The sequence below is a fragment of the Drosophila guanche genome, unplaced genomic scaffold (genome assembly GCF_900245975.1).
Source record: "Drosophila guanche unplaced genomic scaffold, DGUA_6, whole genome shotgun sequence".
NCBI lineage: Eukaryota > Metazoa > Arthropoda > Insecta > Diptera > Drosophilidae > Drosophila > Drosophila guanche.
Genome location: NW_022995757.1, coordinates 140,376 through 163,626, shown reverse-complemented (window position 1 = coordinate 163,626; position 23,251 = coordinate 140,376). Strand labels below are relative to the sequence as shown.

At 47.1% G+C, this 23,251-nt stretch overlaps 4 protein-coding genes across 4 annotated transcripts; all 4 read left to right on the top strand.

Annotated features, from left to right (window-relative positions):
• The first annotated feature begins 2,911 nt into the window (after positions 1-2,911).
• On the top strand, positions 2,912-3,702 carry LOC117590227 (cell wall integrity and stress response component 2). Its single transcript, XM_034282696.1, has one exon. The coding sequence runs from the start codon at positions 2,979-2,981 to the stop codon at positions 3,615-3,617; it is 639 nt and encodes a 212-aa protein (XP_034138587.1). The 5' UTR covers positions 2,912-2,978; the 3' UTR covers positions 3,618-3,702.
• Positions 3,703-4,553: 851 nt separating this feature from the next.
• Positions 4,554-5,733, top strand: LOC117590435 (transcription factor SPT20 homolog). Its single transcript, XM_034283054.1, has 2 exons — positions 4,554-4,638; positions 4,721-5,733. The coding sequence occupies exons 1-2, from the start codon at positions 4,554-4,556 to the stop codon at positions 5,731-5,733; spliced, it is 1,098 nt and encodes a 365-aa protein (XP_034138945.1).
• A 7,137-nt stretch (positions 5,734-12,870) lies between these two features.
• LOC117590295 lies at positions 12,871-13,859 on the top strand. Its single transcript, XM_034282783.1, has one exon. It carries the CDS (start codon positions 12,894-12,896, stop codon positions 13,857-13,859), a length of 966 nt encoding a protein of 321 aa, XP_034138674.1. The 5' UTR covers positions 12,871-12,893.
• Positions 13,860-16,629: 2,770 nt separating this feature from the next.
• Positions 16,630-17,530, top strand: LOC117590434 (activating signal cointegrator 1 complex subunit 2 homolog). Its single transcript, XM_034283053.1, has 3 exons — positions 16,630-16,723; positions 16,781-17,345; positions 17,470-17,530. The coding sequence occupies exons 1-3, from the start codon at positions 16,639-16,641 to the stop codon at positions 17,528-17,530; spliced, it is 711 nt and encodes a 236-aa protein (XP_034138944.1). The 5' UTR covers positions 16,630-16,638.
• The last annotated feature ends 5,721 nt before the right edge of the window (positions 17,531-23,251 follow it).

The window sequence follows — 23,251 nt, the reverse complement described above, 5'->3', positions numbered from 1 at the left end:
AGCAGGAACTGTGCAACACACGGGAGAGGCTAGTGAGGAAGGAAGGAAGGAATTCTTTGCCCGAAAATTACATTATCTAATCAGAGATTTGCTCCTGATTAAAATGGACAAATGGCAGAGAGACGCTTCGTTCTGTGGCATTCTCGTTTTGTTTTTTGTGGAGTTTCGATGAGTTTATTGTGTGCCGTTTTTTTGGCACTTCCGTCTACGTGCCGCTGCCTCCTGCTCTCTCTCTCTCTCTCTCTCTCCCTCCCTCTGTGTGTGTGAAGGTCAGGCCTGCCACTCGGTCCTGCTGCTGCTGCTGCTGCTGTCGAATGTCGACATTGAGTTTAATGAAGTGCAACGAGAATTGGTAGCTATTGAAATGCATTTGCCATGTTGGATGTTGAATGGACAGGCGGGGGTGGCATGCATGGGTGCGTGCACCTGTACTGCTGCTGTTGCATCATCAAGTGCCGTTAAACATGCCACACGCATCATCAAAGTGAAAATGCCGCAAAAACCCACCAACGAAAAAGGTGAAATGAAAGAAAAACAACGAAAGTTGGAGCCGGGCCGCGGCCCCTGCCTCCCGCTTAACCCCTGAGGCCTTTGGCCAAAAACTGTTCCCACTCTGCCCAGCTGCTGCTGGGCTGCTGCTCGGCCACTGTTAACCCACTGTTAACCCACTGTTAACGGCGCTGCCCGCTGCCCGCTCCCAGCGCCGGCGCCTGCGCCTCCACAACCGAGCCACTTCGGCTGCCGCTCGTCTGCGCTCGGCACACGTCAGCCTCGTCAATGTCTAAAATTTAGCACAGGCTCGGCTCGGGCTTTTAGCACAGTCGCGTTTTAGCCCACTTGCTGGCCATTCAACGAGCCGCACTGCCCAGCAGCGGTGCTGCGACGCGACGCCAGTTCCTGGCTCCAAGCAACAATTTTACGAGCATTTTTCGGCGCTGCTGCTGCTGCGCCTCTCCTCTTGAGCTGCTTGAAATTCTATCTTTATGAAAATGCACTTGTCAGCGAAAAATATTCCTCCCCCTAAGGGGGAGAAGGGATAAGATGGAAATGCACTCGAAGTGAAGTTGACTTGGAGTCGGTTTCGGTTCGTTTGTGCCCGTGTCAACTTTCCTCTTTTGGCCATCAGCGCCCGTTTGGAAAGTTCCTTCGCCGCTCATTACCGTGCCGCTTATGATGATAATTCTTCTGGCCAGAGAGGGGGGGGGGTTCTGGGGTGGAGTTCTGACATGAAACTGTAGTTTTTGGCCATTGTAAACATTCAACAAGGCCGCAGAGCCACGAAGTTTTCCGCCCACTGCCACCCAAATTTAAATGGCGAACATTTAGGGGCAAAGCAAAGACATTGAAGTGCCCAACAACCAAAAAGGAGTTCAGAAACGTCTTTTGAGTCTTTCAGTTTGAGTGGATTTAATGGGCAAAATTGAATAAAATAAAAAGCAATTAATTACAAAATTAACGTGGGAGATCCAGGCATAGATGTGGCAAAGAGAAACTGTTTTAGAGAGGGAAAGAGCGCAGAGAATTGTAGGCCACAAAAGTGCAGCAGAAAATAAACAAACAACAAACAGACTTCGTGGGGTGGTGCCCCTCCTGTCTGAGAGTTTGTGCAACAATTTAGTTGCCATCAAAATTGGGCGGAGACTTTGTGTGCTGGGAATCAAAATGAAATGCAAACTAGATTGGAAAAGGGTTCTTAATGCAAATTACAATTATAATAAGTAATAAATAAGTGTAAATATCGAAATATACCGACCGCAGCGGTTTCGCACGCAATTAACATATTCGCAGCGAAGCGCTGGAAATGTTTCGCATATGGATTACGTGGGTTGCATGCCACGGACTGCCTGCCACTGGCGCACTGCAGCGTTCTTTTGTCCTTTTTGCGCTTTTTAATTACTTGTTTTCCTTGTTTTTCGTGGCACGTTTTCCTTTTTTATTCAATTACTTGTACAAATTGCCAACAGACAGCATGCGAAAAGATATGCAAGAAAACAAAAAAAAGGCATTTAAAAAATATAAAAAAGTCAGCGTGGATGTCGTGTGGGTTCCATCTGGCAAATTCTGTTGAAATGTGGCAATTTGTATGATATTCCAGGCACACTCGTCCCACAGCTCTGCCTCGTCGAATTAAACAATTAACAAGTGTAATTGATAAACAATTAGCGGCATTTTGAGCAACCAAAACAAAATGCGCCACAATAAATACAGTGAAAAATGATACCCCGGCATTGTCGGGAGTGTCCGGAGCAAAAGAAAACCGAACAAAACCGTCCTCAGTCATAACTCAACTCAAACTAAATTAGTTACTAACTAAACTGTAGTCCCCAACTCATATTTATCGCCTGAAAATATCTCGAAAAGCATTTTAATTTATTTGCAATTTTTCGAAACTTTCAACAAAATAAACTAATAATAAATCGTAAGCAAACTTGTGCATAAAGCAGCTTCACATTTATTTAAATGAATAAATATGAATCAAAGCTGAGTGCCACAATTCGCTGTACCAGCAGCTGCCAGGGTACTTTTTATTGACAAAAAATAAACATAGATATTGCTGACGATGGGCCGCGCCAGAGGCACCCTCAGACAAACAATTCGCAGAGGCGTTAATGATCGGCACAAACATCAGACGAAGGGGCAAGTCGCACAGATACGAATGTATAGCTGATGTATTGACATTATTTGATGTCCGATATGTGCTGGGGCTGGGGCTGGGGCTGCTGCTGGGGCGACAGGCAGAGCTGCCAGTTGGCTCAGCGAAAAATCCCCGAAATCGAACAAAAAATTATATATGAAAATTTCAATGTCTAATGACAATTTATAGACATGGCCGAAAACCAGTCTGTACGCGGCAGGGGGTGGGGGCAGACCCGCTAAGTGCCGGCTATATAAGCAAATGCCTAGACATGATCTCCATTTAGTTGCGGTCTTTGTAGCCGCGAGCAATACGAGTCTTCAGTTGGCTGATAGAGGAGATAATGCGTGCGGCAATTTGGATTTTGTTTGGCCTGCTGCTGGTCGGCTGCTGTCTGGCGCGTCCACAGGAGAGCACCACGGTGGCCACGACAAGCAGCACAAGCAGTCCAAGCAGTGCAAGCAGTGCAAGCAGTACAAGCACCACAAGTACCACTGCCAAGCCCAAGGAGGATAAGTCGAGCGCCACCACAAAGACATCAACAACGACGACAACAACGACAACAACGACAACGCCGAAGCCCAAAGAGGAGAAAGCAGAGTCGACAACAGCAGCTGCCAGCAGCAGCACCACCCCTGGCAGCACCACCACCACTTCCACCACAACCACGCCCAAGCCCCAGAACGATGAGGCGGAGGCGGCCAAGCTGCTGCAGCAATGTGCCGAGGTCAGTCGTCGCAAGAAGCGCGGCGGTTCCTCCTCCTCCGAAGAGGACAGCGGCGAGAGGACCAAGTCCAAGTCGTCCAAGAAGGAGCGCAAGCAGCTGAAGAAGCTGTGCAAGCAGTTGCGCAAGCAGCAGGAACGCAAGCAGGACACGGCACAAAAGGGATCACTCACCGAGCTGGCCGAGGCGCTGCGCTCCTACAACCAGCGACAGAGTCAGAGCCAGAACGAGGGACAGCGGCGCAGGCACAGGGACTAAAAAATCAAATAAAAACCTCTTTTTTCTTTGTATTTCTCTCATTTTGATTTGTATTTGAAAATAAACGAGAGCAAAAGTATCATCATGGGTTTGATGTTTGTTGTAGAAGTTGCACATATCTGGGAGGGGGCAGTCCACAGTCAACAGTTGCGCTGCTTAGGTGATAATTGGAGTGGCAGAGAGAAAACGGAAAGTGGTTCAAGTAAACACAGGAAATGCTCGGAAGTTACTTTTGAAATAGATTAAGGCAAATCGTGCTGCAAAACTGCCTTTTTTTGCGCATTTACTAATGTTTATCCGCTGTCTCTCTCCCTCCGCCAAGGTTTACATTTTCTATAAATAAAGTCAAGAATGTGAAACCAGTTCTAAGAGTTGATAATATAAAATTGATCCTAGTAATATTAGATTATTGGGAGACTCTTATTAGAGACTGCTGCCAAACTGCTTGATATTTTTGGGAGAGCTTGGCCGCAGGTCAGCGCTGGCAAGCAATTTGCATAATCAAAATGTGAGAAAATGAAGCGAAAAGAGAGGCGCAGCAGCGGCCAGAAATTTGTGTATATTTGCGTATATCGGAGAAATATGAATGTTAATGAGGCGAGTGTGCAGAGTTCGTGGCTGAGCCATTGAACTCTGCCTGCCTGCCTGCCTGCCTGCCTGCCTGCTGCGTGGAGTGGAAAGAGGAGATGGAGGTAAATGGGTCGCCCCTTGGGTCGCCGTTCTTTGGCTGATATTTTCTTTTCTTTCGCTCGTCTCTCAGCCACGATAGTTAATTATGCTCGATCGCTGTCGCTGGTCTCGAAAATTGGCCAAAAGAAATGCCGTTAGTGGGAATGATTTATGCGCAGATCGTGGAAGAAGTTGATATAAGTTGAAGTTCTCGAACGGAACGCGACTCAGTTGAGTGTGAGTTGCGGCAAGCGAAACAGTTGGAACATGCCATGCAATAAGGGACTCTGGACGATGATCCTGGTCCTGGTCTGGGCGATGGCCCTTTCCAGTGACCTCTCGCTGGTGAGCGGTAAATTTTTTTTAATCCTTTACGGCACACCGCCTCGAAACCGATAGTGAATGTTCCTGCTTCTCATTTTATTGGAACCCAGGCCAGACGGTGGCGCCGCTGACAAGCTCCACGGTGCGGCCCACAAGTGCGCCCCAGCTGGAGGCGCGACCCACCAAGCCCATGATGATTGTGAATGCCCCGCCCAGCAAGCAGAAGCATCTCGTGCCGGTGCCGGTGCCGGTGCCGATGCCGATGGCGATGCCAATGCCAGAGGCTGTGCCCGTTCAGGTGGAGCAGTCGAGCGTGCAGGTGAAGGATGCCAAGCCGCTGCAGGTGACGGGCTTCATTACCAAGTCGGGAAACATCTACGAGATCGAGGACAAGCGCGGCTTGGGCTCGATTGAGGGGCGGCAGGCGACGGACGATGGCGAGGGACAGATTGTGTGCAACTACGGCAACGTCGTCATCTACAGCGATGTGCCCTGCGATCAGGTGACCAATGTGCGCGTGGGCGAGATCAGGCCCATCAAGTCGGGGAACAGTGGGGCCCAGCAGCCCGCTGAGGTCAGCAGCAGCGAGAAGCCGCAGCCGCAGGAGGAGGAGCAGCAGGCGCCCGAGAAGCAGCAGCAGCAGCAGGAGCAGGAGCAGGAGCTCGAGAATGGTGAGCAGGATCTGCAGGAAGAGCAGCAGCAGGACAGCAATCATCCGCGTGGACAGCAGAATCAGGGCCCAAATCGTCGTCGCCGTCGTCGTCCCCAGCAGAAGCAGAAGCAGAAGCAGCAGCAGAAACGTCGCCGCGGCCAAAATGGCAATGTGGTGCGACGCCGACGCATCCGCAACGGCAACGGAAATGGCAGCCTGAACACGCGTCGCGGCGTGCAGCCGCAGCGACGTCGTCGGCCCAACCAGCGTCGTGGCAACGGTAACGGCAACGGCAACAAGCAGAGACAGCAGCAGCAGAAGCGCCGTCGTCAGCAGCAGCGTCGTCGCCAGCAGCAGCAGCAGAAGCAAAAGCAGCAGCAGCAGCGTCGACGTCGCCAGCAGCCCCAAAGGCAACGCCAGCAGCAGCAGCAGCAGCGTTTACGCATACGCGAGGACAACAACGAGGTGTAAGGGGGGTGTAAGGGAAGCTTAAACAGATCTTAACCACTGACACAGTAAACGAATAAAGAGAAAGAAAATGAGAAAGAGAAAGAGAAGTGCAAATAAACCGAACGAAACGCAGACAAGCACGAGGACTTGCAGTTCGAAATCGAGTAAGGCAGGGGGAGTGGGACCTGTGTCCAGTTGGTTGTGCCGGCAAAAATTGTAAATTCACTTTATGTCGGTCTCTTTTTGATGCAGGGGAATCAACACTGAACAGTAATTAAAACAAGTGCAGGCCACGGCAGACACGACACAGCGAGAGAGAGAGAGAGAGAGAGAGAGCAAAAGCTCGCAGTTAAAGCTTAAACGACAGCTGCATGCCCTGAAGCTGAAGCTGAAGCTGAAGCTAAAGTACCTGAAGTACCGTTATTTGAGCTGGAACACTTGAGTATAAATGAATGTTTGTTGGATTTAAATGTGTATATTTGTGATAGAAATTGATGTAATCTCCCATCGACCTGTACAGCATAACTGAATCTATTTGCGCTTGAAGTCTAAGGGCTGTAGCATCTCTGGCAACCCATCCATCCATCCATCCATCCATCTATTGTGCACTTTTTTAATCACTCCAAAGTGTGCGCTGGCCATTCTTATCTGGCAAGAAAAGCAGAAAAGTTCGCTCGGAACAGAAGAAGAAAGGATCAAAGGGAATGCAATTTCTATGATGTTGGGTCTCTGGACTTGGCGCTGGACTCTGGGACTCGCTGGGAGACTCGCTGTCTGTTGCCAGGCTGTCACTTTAATTGTAACTAGATTTTCGACTCGACACACAAACACCTACAACATACATACTTCTGCTGGTACATTTTTTGTGTATGAGGGGGGGAGCGGGGGGAGGTCGCTGGGGGGTGCGATGTCAACGTCAGCATCAGTTACAAGAAGAAATTTGCGCGCTTGGGCCCAGCGCACTTAACACATAAAACAAACAACAGCAGACCAGAGCAGAACTGGGGGTGGGATTGGGGTTGAACCAGAGTTGGGGTTAGGGTTGGGGCTGGGGCTGGGGGTGGGGCGGTGCCTGTGCGCCAAGCGAGCGCGCGCCAAGAAAGTCATTCAAAAGTCAACCAACTTTTCTTTTGAAACACGTTAAAGAGCTGCAAGCAGCGGCAACAACACAAAAAATACGTATGGATGCTACAGGGGGACAGTGGAGGCCCGGCACAGGGCGGGTGTAAGGGGGGGTGGGGGGGAGGACACAGTACATAAGGGACCACGGAGGACTATGACATCGCCCCCAACCAAAGACGCGCTGCTGATTTTCCTTTGTTGTTTGCATGCACACAACGAGCAGCAAGCGGATGGCTGCACTTCCTCCTCCTATTCCGCCCCAGCCCAGCCCAATCCGCAGTGGGAGTGGCTACGGTTGCTGGATGTTGGGTGGTGACCCCAACCAAGGTGGGAGGGGAAGGTCTGCTCTCCAAGGAGCCATCAAAATGTGACGTAGTCGTCGTCGTTGTCGTTGCCGTTGTCCTTGTCGTCGTCGTTGTTGGGTATCGTTGTCATGCGTTGAGCCTGCAAGTTTATCACCTCATTGTTCTTGCACGCCAAGATTCTCCCTGTCGTCGTCCCTGTCGTGCAGCTGCAGCTACAGCTCCACATCCTGCTCCCGCCCCCACTCCCCACTGCTGCTACTTCTTCCACTTTTGGCATTGCCGTTGCCGTTGCTGTTGCTGTTTTGTGGTTTTATCGCTGACGAGGGCACCGCAGCTGCAACTGCAGCATTAACTGCAAGAACATCAGCAGTAGGATTCCACCGCCACAGGATTCCACGGGAACCATCAAAGCCACTCTCCCTCTCCCTCTCCGTCTCCCTCTCGCTCGCTTACTGCGTGCAGTCAGTGCAGAGGAAATGCTTGCGGTGGCCCAAGCACAATGGCCAAGCCATAAACCGTTGCAGCTGAATCAACCAGAACGACAGGCGTGTGCCAGCCGCAGGGAAACTGACGAACAGCGCAACAATTTTGGCTCAATTAAGATTGATCAGTGGCAGGGTAGACCCGCGAGACTTTCATCGAGCTTTTGATTCTCTGTGCCTAGAAACAGATCCCGGGCAGCGCAGTCGGCACACGCAGCAAAAGCTTCGTGTGGAACCGCAGCAGCGGCAGAGCGGCCGAGCGGCAGAGAAGCTGGAAACGTTTTTAGCTAACCAGAGAGCAACGGGGCCTCTCTCTCTCTCGCTCGTTCGCTTACTCTCTTTCTGTGCAACTGTAAAGATCCGTTGCTTTCATGCTTTCCACGTTTTACATGTGATTTGCATTAACAAAGCGTGGAACTTTATGACTCTGGAAATGTATCAGGCCAAGCAACAAGCAAAACGTACAACATAAAACATAAATATTTGGCATTATTTGCCATTAAATATAAATATATAAATGCATTCCACCGCCTGCATGCATGTAAGTGCAAAATGGAATGTGCAGAGCAAATGCCTTTGCCCAAACACTTGGGGCATTAATAAATTGACAGCACTTACGAGCAATCTCTCTCTCTCTCTCTCTCTAGGGCATCTCTCCATCTGCATGTTTGAGTGCATTTCTTTTACTTAACATTCATGTAACTGGCATTTCTCATTAGCCAATGCAGCAGCAGTCTCTGCCCGCCCCGACACTCGACAGTTGGGCACTTGCTACCCACTGACCCTCATCTACTTTCGGCGGCTAAGGCAAAGTGAGTTGCAACTAATTTCAGTTTAATTTGTGTCAGTCTGCGTCTCCTCTGCCTTCTTCTTGCTGCCTGCTTCTGGGCTTCTTTCACACTTTCCTCCCTTACTTATTATCCTTGAGCGACGTGTAAATGCTGCTAATGACGACGTCAAAAGAAGCCACCATAAGCAGCAGCAGCAGCAGCAGCAGCAGCAGATACAAAAGACTTCCTTGGGCGGTATGTAAGTGGGAGGGCAGCATCTTTAACGAGCGCCGTGTTTAATTTGGCGGATTTATTATTTTAATTTGCGCACATTTCGCATTTGTTTGTGTTCTCTTGCCTTTTTTTTGGTGTTGTGTCTTTGAGAGCCGGATGAATTTCGATTTCGATGGCATAATTAGAGAGGCGCCCAGCGACCTTCGACCTTGGAGCACATTTTAAAGTTGAATGTTGCCAGTGGCAACTGGCCGCTGGCAGGAGACTCTGCCTTGCCGACCCCCTTGGCATTCATGACATTAATGCGCTTATTTTCATGTTAATTACCAGCAGACAGACACAGACATCCAGCAAGGTGTGTACTCTTATATTTTGCCTATATACAGCAGGTATATAATGTACATAATGTGTATCTAATTTTTATATTTAAGCGGCGCCACCCGTTGAGCTGCCTGCCGCCTGCCGCCTGCTGCCTGCTGCCTGCGGGTGCTTTGGCTTGGGACCTTGCTAAGATTTTTGCGCGGCGATTTAAATAATTGACAGATTTTTGCGTCGGGCGTACCCCACCCCCCACCACCACCCCCAGCAGGGGGTCAATTGAATGATACTCCTGCTCGGCGGCAGCCAAAAACCCTTGCCAAAAACCATCAGCCGCAAGTTTCCTTTTGTTCATTGCGACTGTTAAACAGTTTTATCTTTATGCGATTATGTCTGCTGCCGTCCCGACTCCCACTCCTGCCCCGTTGGAATCTAATGCGTGTTCGTGCCCCATCGAGGGGCAACGACCGAATGGACCAACTCTTTGCCCAAAGGATTTGTGTTTAACAAAGTTAAGTAGAAGACGTGCTCAGGCACGTTCCACACCCAAAGAGTGGTCGTAGTCGTAGTCATAGTCCTCGGTCCCATGCCCAGTCCACATGCCAACACTCCCACTTGTGCCCAGTGCTCTACATTTGTGCGCTGTCAATATTGGTGGGGGCTGGGCTGACACTCGAAACTTTACACAATGGACTGCTGGCTGGGGGCTGGGCTGGGGTTGATATTTGAAAACTGACAGTTTCATTGGACGGAGCAGCGGGCTAGCTGCGAGATGAGTTACTCAGGTTGACCCATGGCAATGCAAAGACTGCTTGCAAGAGGTTCACTCTACACATTTACATACATGTATGTATCAGTGTGTAGTGGGCGTTGGAATGTAACGTAGAATGTAAAAAGTCTGCTGTCCGGCATGTATTTTGTGGCTTCGAATTGAATTTGAATGCTTCTTGGACTGCAGCTGCTTAGATTCGAGGTAATTTGTTGCATTCCTTTAATTAAATTTATTTTTAAAAATTGATTGCTTTTTTTTTTGCATGTTTGTTACTTTTTTTTAAATTAATTTTTTTTTGCATTTATTTTAACTTTTTTTTTATTTTATTTATTTATTATTTATTTTTAATTTTAATATTTTATTTTTTATATTTTTTTTTTGATTTATTTAAGTTATTTTTTACAATTCTTGTATAAATCAATTTTTTTTGTATTTTTTGCATTTGTTTATTAATTTTACCATTACCTCTAATTGTTTGTTATTTATATCATTTATATATTTTCCCTTAATTTATTTATTAGTTTATTTAAGTTATTTTATTCACATTCACTCCCAACTCTCCCAGCCGTCACAATCCTTCACCCTCTATTAACATTCCCACCCCTGCCCATCCTCCAACCACCACCCTCCACCCTGCCCATGTCCATGGTCCCCTCTCAGGTGAATCCTTCAATCTTCCATCTCATTGTTTGGGTCTTGTCAAGGCCTAAAATAGGTTTTCGGAGTCTGCCTGGAGATCGAGAGGGAGGCTCATGGAGGAGGGGACCTGTCTGCGTATCGGAAATAAAATATCTTGTGCTAATTTTGTCACGACCTCTCCTCGACCCACCACAACCCACCCCAGCCCACCCAGCAGCCCTTTTGGATACATGATTCCAGCTGCTCCTGCTCCTGCTCCTGCTTCTGCTCCTGCCACTGGGAGGAGGCAGCCAACTTTTTGTCAGTTGTTTTAACATGGCCGTGGGGCAGACAGCGTCAGTCGATGTGGCAGCAAGGGTGTGGAGCAGTGGGTAGGGGGTGGACTCTTGTTTTATCAGAAGTCAGTTAGTAGCGAAAAACTTTTTAAACGTTTTCGAAACAAGTTGAAATTTAAATAAACCTTTCCAATTTTTGATGATGCCATTAGCCCGTTGACTGTTCCCTGCTTCCCTTCCTGTCCTACCCCGCCCCCCCCCCCCCCTCACCGTGCTGCAGCATAAAAGCCAAGTTTAGACAACAAAATCGCCAGAGAAAACGAAAACTTTTCCGGCTCTATCCCTCGTTTTTCTGGCCTCGAGAATTGTAAGAAAGTCGCTCCGAGAGACTGCAGCCAGCAAAGAAAATATGGAGAGATCTGCAACTTCTTGAAGGCACCCCCGAAGCCCACACACACACACACACACACACACACACACACACACACCCATCCATCCCTTTGGCCCCATAAAATCGACTTAAATTTTTATTGCGACAAAAAGTCTTTGGGCGAAAAGTGAAAAGAATATCGTCAGGGCCAAAGTGCAGTCAGTGCAAGGAGCTGAGAAGCTGGGGAGGGATGGGGTTGAGGGTTGAGGGTGTTCTGGGGGTTCAGCGGTTTCCAAGTGCAGTCACAGGGCGAAGAAAATTGCATTATGGCATCACATATTTTCCGCCAAATTCGCCATTTCCGCTGGCACTCTCAATTCGGGCCCCGACAATCATTCCTGCAAACATTTTTGGTCTACACTATCACAGAATATTTGAAATACATTTTTAAAGCATCCAAAACTGCAGCTAGAAGCGCTTCCAAATGGTTATTTGTGGACCCAACTTCCAGGCTCACTTCAACAATTTCTTACCCTAAAGTCAAGCCACTCAAGGGCAGCACTCTAAGATCTTTATTTCCCATGGCTGTCCATAGGGTATCCATCGAGGATTGTTTCATTTTTTGTTTTGTGTCAACGCCTGGAAGTATGCAGCGCTCAGCCGTTTGCTCCATTCGAAAAGATGGAAGAATAAAGAAAGGAAAAGAAAAGAAAAGAAAGGAAAAGAAAGAGCGGAGCAGGAAGCAGAGACAGAATCAAAGCCTGGAATGGATAGATACACACGAATACGTGTGGCAGAGGCCAAAAGCGGGCAACAAAGAAATACAAAAAACGAAGCCAACTTTTTACCCAGACTTGACTTTGACACATTGGGCCAACACAAACGGCCAACACAGCCACAAGCAGACTGACAGAGAAGGGGACAGGAGACAGGAGACAGGAGACGGTGGATGGAGTGGAGTGGAGCAGAGAGACAGAGAGACAGAGAGACAGAGAGACAGAGACAAAGCCTGGCATAACAAGAAGTGCAACAAAATACTTATTTGTCTTGCACGAAATGGAAATGGAAATGGAAATGAAATGCAATGCAATATAAAAAATAAAAGGAATATCTTCAAGAATTCATAGAAATATGTGCAGAGTTTGCATTGCCGCCGATTTAGGCCAAGAACTCAGCCCAAGCAAAATATTTGCCGGAGTGCGAAACATTTGAAATATTTTCCAAGTGGCAAAAAGTCACAGAAAAAGAAGTGTGTGAGATTTTTGTCTCCATATTTGGGGCATTTTCAAGTGCAAACTTTGTTGGCAATTTCTGCATTAAAGCTGCACTAAATGTTGCTGGTTTAATTGATTTATCTGACAAATGTTTGGCTGTTTAAAGCTTGGAAAAATATGCTGTTTCTGGCATTTATGCTGAGAGAGTATTCATACACTTATGTGCTTGAGCAGCGAATAAAATGAGCGAAAAACACACAAAAAATCTGCTCAAAAACTGATGCCATTAATTTGGCTTATCCGCGGCGCGTGTAATTAACATCAGCTCGAGCCAAGGCCAAAGCCCAGGCAGCAGTCCAAGGAAACACACAAACCAAACGAAATAATTCCAAGAACAATCCGAGCACAATCCGAGAGGCAAAAGCAAAAGCAAAAGCGAACCGAGATTAATGCTTTTAATCGCGATGAAAGCGTGAAATTCTTTTTTTTCTGCAAATTTCTGTGATAAGCGTCAGCGATAAGCGATGGATAAATTGCGGCTCATTAGGGCTGGGCTGGGCTGGGCTGGGTTCGGTTCCAATTGGAGCACAAGTCGAGCAAAAAACTGAGCTATAAAAGCGGCAAACCCTACACCGAAAGAGCACAGTCCAAGTCAGAGACAACTCCAGCTCCAACGAACAATGAACAATCAAAAGAAGATTCTATTGCTGCTGCTGCTGGTGGCTGTGTTGCACAACATTTCAGCGAGGAGTAGCTTCGGAGTGCCGCTGTGGCAATTGCAGTTCCCCGAGCCACCACAGAGCCAGCAACAGGAAGAGCCACAGCCACGACTCCTTGCCAGTGTGAATGCTGGCGGCTATGAGGATGAGCTGCAGCAGCTGCTGCTGCTCTCCTCCGGCCTCAGTCCGGCACAGCTGCTGCAGCGCTATCAGCCACACACTCAGGACGTCACCCATGGCCGCTTCTTGGGACACTTTCCCGGCAAATCTGGCAACGGCGGCACCACAGTCTTTGTCGTGAGTGGACCCATGACTCCGCCGGCGAACGTCACGACTGTGAACAACAATGTGAACAGCCTGAACAATACGGCCAGCCCTCCAGCAGATGCAGCTGGAACAGGCACTCGCTTTGGGCAGTTCATACGCAGTCCGATCGGGTATCCCGCATCCAGTCTGCCCATGCAGTACTTCCGCACGCGCCAGGATGAGGCATCCTCCCAGCTGCCATACGCAGGCTATGGCTGGAATGAGGCAGCGCTCTATGGGGCCGGCCTGGACGGAGGATTGACTGGAGGCCTCTCCCCCCACGTCTTCGGTGCTGGCATGCCCCTGGTGCCCATTACCATTGGCAACGAGGTGCGCTACGTGCCACTCAATCTGCGCATGTTCCGGCAGCTTGCCAGCATGCCGCTGCCTCTGCCCGTTCGGGAGAACGACGAGGAGCGTCCCACCAACGACGAGCAGCTGTCCCTGGCCCTGACCGACGAGGCGGAGGAGCCCGAGGATCCCATTGAGACTCTGGCCACTGGACAGACCCCAACGGAGGGCTTTGCTCGCTTGGGACAACGTCTCAGACAACGTCCCCTGATGAGGCGCAATCCGCTGCAGAACTTCGCCCAGAACATCCGCCGAGTGCAATATCTTTGAGGTGGAACTCTCGACCCCAATGACAACAACTACGAAATGGCAAAGGAATTCTAACATTTAAGCAAACGTTTTTTTTTTTATAAATCTAAAAGCAAATTTAAGAAGCGAAACAAATATTTAGCAGGCAAAAATAAAGAGCAAAAAAGCAAATTTAAAAGGCAAATTAATGATCAAATTTAAAAGCAAATTCAAGGGAAAATAAAGCAAATATGAAATAAAATTTTAAGAAGAAAATTAAGGCAAAAACCAGCAGGTTAGAGGAAGCGTTTTAAAAGCAAATTTGAAAGAAAGAATTTTGAGCAAAAAATCAAAATGAAATGCAAATTAAAATGTAAAATGTAAACGCATTTTTAACAGCAAAATGAACACAAAAAAAGGTTGCATTTGACAGCAAATTAAATTCATCGAAATGTTCGAAAATTCTGTTCTGTTTTTCGAAAAAGAAGTCTTCAAAAAAGGACACAAAATAAATGCAGTAAATGCAATGCAAAAGTTTTTGTTTGTACACCAAACGACTGTCTTCAGCTTCATCTTCTTTATTGTTTCGTTTTTTTTTTCTACTGTTTTTTTCTGCTGGCTGGGCGCAATAATAAAAAGTTGATAAGTTTTGCCATTGGCCGGATGCTGTCAAAGTTTTGAAATTGTGAGGAGTTTTGCTTATTAGCCATAAACATTCGACATGCTCGGAGGCGAACAAAGTTTTCAGCCCAGAGTTGGAGTCAGATAAAAGGATTGTCCCATGAAATGATGGGCGCTAAGTAGATCAACTTCAATGTTGCACTAAAAACAATTCAATCACTCAACCAAAATGGCAAAAAGGGTTAGAGGAGGGGCTGGCAGAGTGCACTCGAGTGCCAGACTGTCAAATTATCTGGCAAATGTTTGTGTGAAGGGAAACGAATGAAGAAATTCCAAAGGCAGAGACTGAGGTTGAGACTGAGACTGAGACTGAGACCAAGGCTGAGCCTGAATCATGAATGGGTTCTGCTGCTGCCTGCTGCTGCCTGCCAGTTAGTTTTCCACCTCTGGCTGCCTCTTCCCCAACCGTTTTGTGGATGTGTCTAATTGATGGCAACATTCTCATGCAATGCCTAAGCTGTCTCTGCCTGTGCCTCTGCCTGTGCCTCTGCCTGTGCCTCTCCCTTTTGCCTGTGTCAATAAAACCAACAGCCAGATGGAACCCCTGCACCCAACATTCAGTTTATACGTAAAACCAGCCCAAAAGTGAGCGACACAATAACAAATTAAATAAATATAAGAAGCTTTTAAGTTAATAGAAAATTCTATAATTGAATTTTCGGAGCGGTGACCCACAAGAAGACCTGCCAGCTCCTTCGTTTTTAATCAGAAATGCATGCAAAATAACAACCGAAAATGGCAACTTGAATGGCTCAAAAAATAACACTTGAACAGGGTCTACAAATTATTGATTGAACATCCCATGGGAAAAATATCAATAAGCATAAACAAACATAAGCATAAATATAAATATAAATATTTGTGTGCACTTTTGATTGACTCGGAATTGTTAAGCAAGTGAAACTGACACTGGAAGGGTGCGTGGAAATATTTTGTTGAACTTTGCTGATGGTTAAATATTCAAATAATAAATTCTGGAAAACTATCGAATATATTAAATTGACTTAACAATAAATGAAAGCATAAAGTATTAGCAACATTTTCAGCTGGCAAACTGAACAAATGGTAGAAAAATGGTAGAAAATTCTTCGGGAGCACGGCGCAAGGCAACATTTCTTGCCACTGTGTGTGGGGCAAGTGCTAAAGTAAAAATAATAATAAGGATAACAGCAAATATATCTATATCTGACGAGGAGTTTAAGGAACGTCGAGCTATTGACACAACACTTTGGATGATTACAGAAAAACATTTGTGCGACTTGTTGGGTGTTAAAGTTGAGAGCTGCTCGACACGAACACGGAGTGAGAGAGGGATGGAGAGACTTCGACTACGTGTCGAAGCAGAGTCCGGAGTATTTCTGGGTATCTTTGTGCTTGTCAGAACTGTCTCTGTGTGTGTGCGTGTGTGTGCGTGTGTGGGTGAGAGTTCTGTGGCAAACACTTTTCAAGATTAAAACAAAAAGATTTAAGTGAATTATGTTAAAGTTATTTGCCTTGTGCGTCTCACGCACTCAGCTCGAAGACGACTCCACATGTAGCCACAGATATGGATAGGAGCTCTGTGGGTGGGGCATGGGTTGCGGCTTAGATGTAGAGATATTCATCCTAGGGCGAGTGCCTGGTCATGTAATATAAATATGTGCATAAAAATAAATAAGTAAATGGAGAAGGAGATGGAGATGGAGATGGAGATAGAGAGAGCCTAGGCCCAGGCACACAGCCTGCTTAAACACAAATTCGTTTATTTATTTATGCAGTAGGAAAATATGTAAGTATACACAGAGATGGAGAGCCTGTTCCGAGTGTTGTATCTGCCACACACAGATTTATTGTTGAGTTTATTAGATTTGATTTACTACACAGCGGCGAGGGAGAGCTTTCACTTTGCTGTAACCATATGACAGGCCGCGACTGTTCTGATCTGTTCTGTTCCCGTTCCCGTTCCCTTTCCCTTTCCCGTTCCCTTTCCAGTTCCCTCCCTTTTCTTTCTTTTGTTTTGCTTTTGCATGTCTCGCCATTAGCCGCACGCAACGCGGGTGAAATTTTTTAATTGCATTTCGATTTTTGGAGGCCAACACTTAGATATAAGAACAGACGTTGCCCGTGCTGGGGCAGACATTGTGCCGGGAAAAGTCGCAGCATGAAGATGCCACAAAGAGTTCGCTGGCTGCTGATGCTCATCGCAGTGCTGCTGCGGGCTGGCAGCAGCGAGGCGCGACGTAGCGGTGAGTCCTCAAGGGAAGCCCAAGATTTGGTTTTCTGATTGATTTTCTTTTTTTCAGGCTATCGACTGCCACAGCTGCAAGGACGCAGCGCAGGCTCCACCGTGGCGGTGGAAGTGGATGCGGCTGCAGCTGCAGTTCCAGACACTGCAAGCACTGGGCGAGATTTTCTTAAGAAATTCATGCTGCTGCGTGGCATTTTTCAGCAGCCGCCCAGCGACAATGTCATCGTGATTACGCAGCCCTCCACGACGACAACGACAACGGCCACGCCCACGCCCACAACGACAACAACAACGACGACAACAACAACGACAAACAGTTCACGAGCGATGGATCATGGCAGAAAGACGGAGGAGCGGGAGCTGGAGGATAATGTGGAAATGGTCGAGCTGGCAGGGCCCACGATGACAGGAGTCGAAGTGCAAGATGGCTTGGACCTGCCATCAAATGAGGCACTGCCGCAGCGCAGGCAAACATACAAACAACAAAAACTGAAGCGCAAAAGGAACTTTCAGCAGCAGCAGCAGCAGCAGCAACTCCGCTCCAAGAAGACCCATCATCACCGTCACGCGCACAAGCCAAAGCAGAAGCAGAAGCAGAAGCAGCAGCAGAAGAAGAACAAGTTGAAGCGGCAAAGAAATCAAAAGAAGCAGCAGAACCATCCGAACCAGCAGCAGCGGCAGCGGCAGCGGCAATCGGCAGTCAATTTCATAGAGCCCTACCACAATGAACCCCAAGTCGTGCAGTCGGTCGACGACTCGCGCTTGCAGCGCATCTGGCGGCGACTGCAGCTCAACAACTGAATAATGCAATGCACACACAAATACATAGAGATGCTCTTTTTTTTTTACTAGCGATTAAGTTATTTACCAAGCAAACAAAACAATATTACAAACAGAACGCAAACAAAGTTTCCTGAAAAAGAAAAAGATGCAACCTTGAAAGTCAAAAGCGTTTATTGCTGCTCTGTCGCATTTCTTGCTTTGTGCATAGGTCATACTCAACACAAGTAACGGTTCTTTACCATGCATTTACCTGGCAGAGAATTGCACGGAGGAAGTGTAAGCGAGAGAGAGAGAGAGAGAGAGAGAGCGCGCTTTCTTTGGCACCTACGCTCTTTGTCTTTAAGTCAGGCATCGGCACGCAGGTACACGAAGTCGAAAAACGTTTCTTGCTTCTCTGCCGCTGCGGCAGCCGATCATTTGTGCATGGACCACTGCGAAGTTGTTTCTCTGCCGCTGCGCATAAGCCGAAGCCACACGAAGCTTTCACGCTGTGCATCTGTGTCGACTGCGCTGCCAGCGATCACTGCCATAAATAATGCAAACTTTGCTTTCCTTTCCTTTGCATAGCATACAACGCTGTCTACAACTTTGATTATTATAAACATGTACACTGGCTCAGGAAAGTCTTTTTTTATTTGAATAAATATTGTAAGCCACAAAAATTCTATAAAACTATAAAACAGGTTTCGGCTTTAGGGGATTCTTTTTAGCAGTTCTTGCATAATTTCTTAAACTAGTTTCCGGTTAGTTTCTTACAGAATTTACATTTTATTTGTATGTGCAAAAGTCCATTAAACATATTTGAAATTGTATTTTGTGATTTCTTTCGAAATGCTTTGACTTTTGGTCGAACCTTTCGAGAGAAAGTTCGCAGACACAAGAAATTTCGTTCCCATTCATTTTTGTAGACTGTTTCAGATTTTCTCGAAGAAATAAATAATAATAAAATAAATCAAATCCACTCTGGGCAGTTTTTGAGAAGTTTTCAGTTTCACTTTGGCACAAAAAGTATTTATTCATAAATACATAAATCCCTTAAAGCACATATACAATGTACAACGTTGTCGACCCTGAGAAACGTCGGAGAAATCCTTTTCCAATTGTTGAAACGGGCAGAGGAATGCGGCTCTTGGATTGGGCCAAGTCAATGACTTGGCGCAGCATTATGTACTTAAGTTTGAACACATAAAAAGGGGCAAAAGGGCAGACACGAAAATATTGCGAACATGATATCCTGGCTGTGGCAAGTTCAAGGATGTCTGGCACGCTCATGAACTCGGACCAGCCACCCAAAACGGAGGAAAGGAGTAAATTGAAGAGAGACCCGACCCTGCCACACGGCGAATTGTTCATTTGTCTGCCATTCGCCTTCGTGGCCTATCCCCGCACCGTCAATAAATACATAAATACATTTTTCAATGCAAGAAATTTGTGTAAATTTGTGGGCAAATCGCGAGTGGGAATTGAACCCGGCGCGACGGCTGCTGCTGGGATCTGCCGGTTTTTTGTTTGTAATTTATGTCTTGATCGAACAGATAGCAGCACCAAGAACTGGTTTCCCCACGGAATTGATACGCTCTGATGAACCTACGACGGGTTAAAGGTCAGTCCACCTTGCCCGAAACGAGCTGGGAGTCTGCCAAGACAAGATCTGGCCAACAGTTTGCAGATCGACACGCGGCCACAGATGATCTTCGATTGATTGTCGGCAGATCCAACGAGAAAGCTTCAACCTGCAGAGAGACAGTTTTCGCAGTCAAAAATTCTGGACAGACATCAGCCTCTTGCTGAAGGATACGAAAAGGTGTCCAGCGGCTTTTGCTGCTGCAGTCTCCAAATTTCCACGATGGTTTCAAACGTGGGAAAATTCTTTTTTAAAGTCTTTACTTTTAATCTGAATAATGCTGGAAGCAATGAATATTTTTATTATTGCATTCGTTAATGGAGCGATGTCTCAGGTTTCCATCCAAAAATCACAACCAATACGTTGAGCCGCGCTCGTCATGACTCCACAGAGTCACTGGCCATGTCAGAACCCGCTCAATGTGTTGGTACGCTGCCGCCTCAACTCTATGCTCGCTTTTGTATGCTTTTTGTGGTAAAACGTAAGGAAAAAAAAAAAAGGAAGCAAAGAACAGAGTGGCAGTGGAGTGGGGAAAAAGGATATTGAAAAAGGCGCCGCATAGAAGAAACTTTTTTCATTTTTAGTTTGTCAAGTTGGCACAAAGGGCGGCGATGGTGATGTCGATGTCGATGCCGATGCCGATGCCGCTCCAAGTTTCTCAACCAAAAGGTTCTGTCAAAAGGAGGGGGGCATAGAGGGGACAACTTAACATTTGCACGCTCAAAAGCGCCACAAAAAGAGCCAAGGATAAAGGGGCGTAGCCGGTCGAAGGGAAGTGCCTAAGTTTTGTACCCGACTTCGATATGCGGCCAGATAAGTACAAGACTGCGGAGGAGGAAAGCGTTTCCCATCCCTGGGAGCAGCACAAACAATGAAATGATTTTATTTTTACTTTGTTCTTTTTTTTCTTTTATTAAATAACGCACATTAGGTGGCAGACTCACATGCGTTATGGAGGCAGACACAAATTGGAGATCGTTTCGCCAGGGTAAGCAAATTAAAATTTGTGTTTAATCTTAAATTAAATACTGATGATCTGTATTTGAGTGTGTGCAGCCGAATTATGTATACATTTAGGAGGTTGAATAGTAATTGAAACTGTTTTTAAAGCATTTGCCACAGTTATTGCTTATGGACTCACCTAAAGCCAAAACACACACACTCAGAGACAGGCCGCTCTGGTTATAAATTATGCACGAGTGCGACAAAAATGAAAGAACCGGAAGCGAGGCAATTCAAAGGGGTTGCGGCAGGTGCGGTTTCATTGCGAGGACAAACAGTTGTGGGGTTGCTGGGTTGGGAGTGGGAGTGGGAGTGGGTGGAGAAGATGTGGCAGATGCCACACAAAAGCAATTGTATAATTGCATTTTAATATGATGACTGCTGCAGTTTTAGTGCCTGCAGCATCAGCAGTACCAGTAATAGACGAAAGAAGTGCCAAAGCCAAAATCCGCAATAGACAGAGATAGAGAGAGAGAGAGAGAGAGCTGTTTATTTTTTTTGGGTAAATTTAAATTTTAAAGTGGAACAAAATAAATGAAAATTAAAATGTGGAATGGAGCATTGGGTGGAACACTAGCTTGTTAGAATAATTGGAACAATTATCTTCGAATGGCCGAAAAGCTTCGACAAACAATGCAGAACTTCGTTGAAGCGAGCGAGAGCAAGCGATCGAAAGAGAGCTTTGGAGCAGGCAGCAGCAGCGAGCGGGAAGCTGGCAGAGCGCGAGAACAGTGCAGCCACGAAGCAGGTGGAAGAGATAGACGAAAGAACGGCCGCTGCAGCGCGCAAGCATGTACATATGTACTTAAAGCTGGGCTACGAAACACGACAGATAAAGCCTGCAGATATGTACGTGCATTTAACAATCTTCCAACAACGTCCAGCAAGTCCAGCAAACAGGAGAGAGAAATTGGCATTATAAATGTGCAAGGTGTTTTAATTAAATGGCAATTGCCGTTGAGCAACAAAGTGCACACACAACTTACTTGCACATATTCCGCACAGCTTACGATGCCCAATTCGAATGCACTTTTGCTTATGCCTTGCCAGTGTATGTGTGTGTGTGTGTGTGTGTGCAGGCAGAAGGTAAATCTCTAAATTAATGCCTGCCATTAAAATGCTTAACACTCGTTGGCTTTCAACCCAATCTACTCAGTTGGTTGGTCAATGTGCATCCCCTACCCCCCTCTACCCTCTACCCATATGCAGTGTAAAAGTAATGGAATGTGCACCTACATACATATATACATTTGTACATACATACTTACATACGTACGAATGTGCACTGGCATTTGCTCTACTGGGCAAACGTTACTGTCGACAGCTTGCGGCCATTGCAAGTAGCTGCGGTGGCTGCTGCGTCTGCCTGTCTGCCTGCCTACCGAATGCAATGCATTTTCAGGCCAGCAGCCATCTTGCAGCTGCAGTCCAACGTAAGCCTAATGTCCGTCCGGTGCATTGTCTGGAACTGTTCAGATATGTTGGCAGCAGATGCTTTTGTAGCACTTTTTATTGTTCCTGTCTGTGGCACAGTCAGGCCTGTGCCAGCTCCCCCACAAAGCGACTTAAATCGAGCCCGAAAGGCGTGTGCTGCTGGGCTTTCACTGTACCATGGTCTGGGAATTACGAGTGATGCTGATAATTATCATGCTGATGATGCATTGAAAATACACTCAGACGGACTCCACAGCAATTGTGCTGACTTACTCGGCCATTTGGCCACTCGGCTGCGGATAAAGCCAAACCACAGACCGACTGACAAGTCGCTACAAGTGGTGCTGCCACAGTGGACAGACGGACGAGGCTGCAATAATTTCCAGCACCATTACGACACACAAGTGCAAGTAAACAAACATTGAGGCAGGCTTAAATGCTAAACCATTTTGCCATGAAAATACCTTGAGCTCTTGACGAAATGCCATGAATTGAGTAACTTAAATATTAACAACACTTTCTTCTAATACTTTGGGCTCTCGCACCCACTGTAGCTTAAAGCGAAGCCGCAACAACAACAAACACACTGCACGCAGAAAGCTCTCTCCCACTGAAAGCTCCCCCTGCTTGCAGAAGACTATTCTCCCAAGCTGAGGTGCGGATCGATCGTGATTCTGCGTGCATTTTCTCTTCACACAACTTTCGTTGAAATCGCAGGGTGGACGCTAAGAGCTAATGTGCTGGATGGATTCATTGCGGAGGAGGGGGCGGCCGCGAACACGAACAAAGGCTGCGCAGGCAGCAATTTAATTACCGCTGCACAATGTCAGTGCGGGGGAGGAGGGCAGGAGCTTCGGTGAGCATTTGCCAGATGGACTCGTGGCTTTGGCTACTGTTGTTTTGAATTATAGCAGCCAGCACATTGCACCCATTTCATTCCACCTCTTGCTCTTGCTCTACCTCTCTCTATCTCTGCTGCTGCTGCTGCTGCTGCAGCTGTTGTTGTTGCTGCAATTATTGTGAAAATAAAAGCAAATCGGATAAAAATTTTACAGCCCCGTTGCCGTTGCCGTTGCTGTGGCAACGTGCAAAAACCGCTCAGATTCTAACAAAAGATGCATCCGCTGGTAAGCTGGAACCGCCGCACGGGCTTGTCCTCCAATTCCAGTCCCCCGCCACTCATCACTGCACCTCACTCATACCCCACCCCCTACTCATCACCCACCCAGCATCATTCGCCATTCTCCATCCGTTCGTCCTCCTCCCCCACGCTTCGCTTAACTAATTAGAGCGTGTGAGAAAATGCGCAAAAAGTGTAGTCCAGAAGAGCAGGAAAGAGAGAGAGAGAGAGAGAAGCAGGCAGGCGATGGATGGTTGAGTAGGGTGGCGCATCCCTGCCTCTCATTTCCATGTACTTGCAACAGCCACATCCAGGGGGGGGGGGGGGGGGGGGGGGGGCCATGACATGTTGTTGCATTGCACAACGGATTCACCGTTGGAATTGTGTTTGAATTATGTGTAATTAAATTTCAATATTACTCATGTTTCAAGAAGCAAAAAAAAATCAACACCTGCCCCACGCCCAAACGGATGCCAACGCAAGACAGTTACAACGGACTGGCAGGGGGGAGGGATCTGTAGGGTGTGGGTGCGGGTGGGGCTTGCCTTCCCGTTGAAGTGCAC

Excerpts from the sequence above, each read along its gene's own strand:
- LOC117590295 (XM_034282783.1), top strand. The coding sequence starts at position 12,894 with ATGAACAATCAAAAGAAGATTCTATTGCTGCTGCTGCTGGTGGCTGTG.
- LOC117590227 (XM_034282696.1), top strand. The coding sequence starts at position 2,979 with ATGCGTGCGGCAATTTGGATTTTGTTTGGCCTGCTGCTGGTCGGCTGC.
- LOC117590434 (XM_034283053.1), top strand. The coding sequence starts at position 16,639 with ATGAAGATGCCACAAAGAGTTCGCTGGCTGCTGATGCTCATCGCAGTG. Across the intron at positions 16,724-16,780 it reads CAGCGAGGCGCGACGTAGCG|GCTATCGACTGCCACAGCTG; the intron begins GTGAGTCCTCAA and ends TCTTTTTTTCAG. Across the intron at positions 17,346-17,469 it reads CAGCAGCAGAAGAAGAACAA|TCGGTCGACGACTCGCGCTT; the intron begins GTTGAAGCGGCA and ends CAAGTCGTGCAG.
- LOC117590435 (XM_034283054.1), top strand. The coding sequence starts at position 4,554 with ATGCCATGCAATAAGGGACTCTGGACGATGATCCTGGTCCTGGTCTGG. Across the intron at positions 4,639-4,720 it reads TGACCTCTCGCTGGTGAGCG|GCCAGACGGTGGCGCCGCTG; the intron begins GTAAATTTTTTT and ends ATTGGAACCCAG.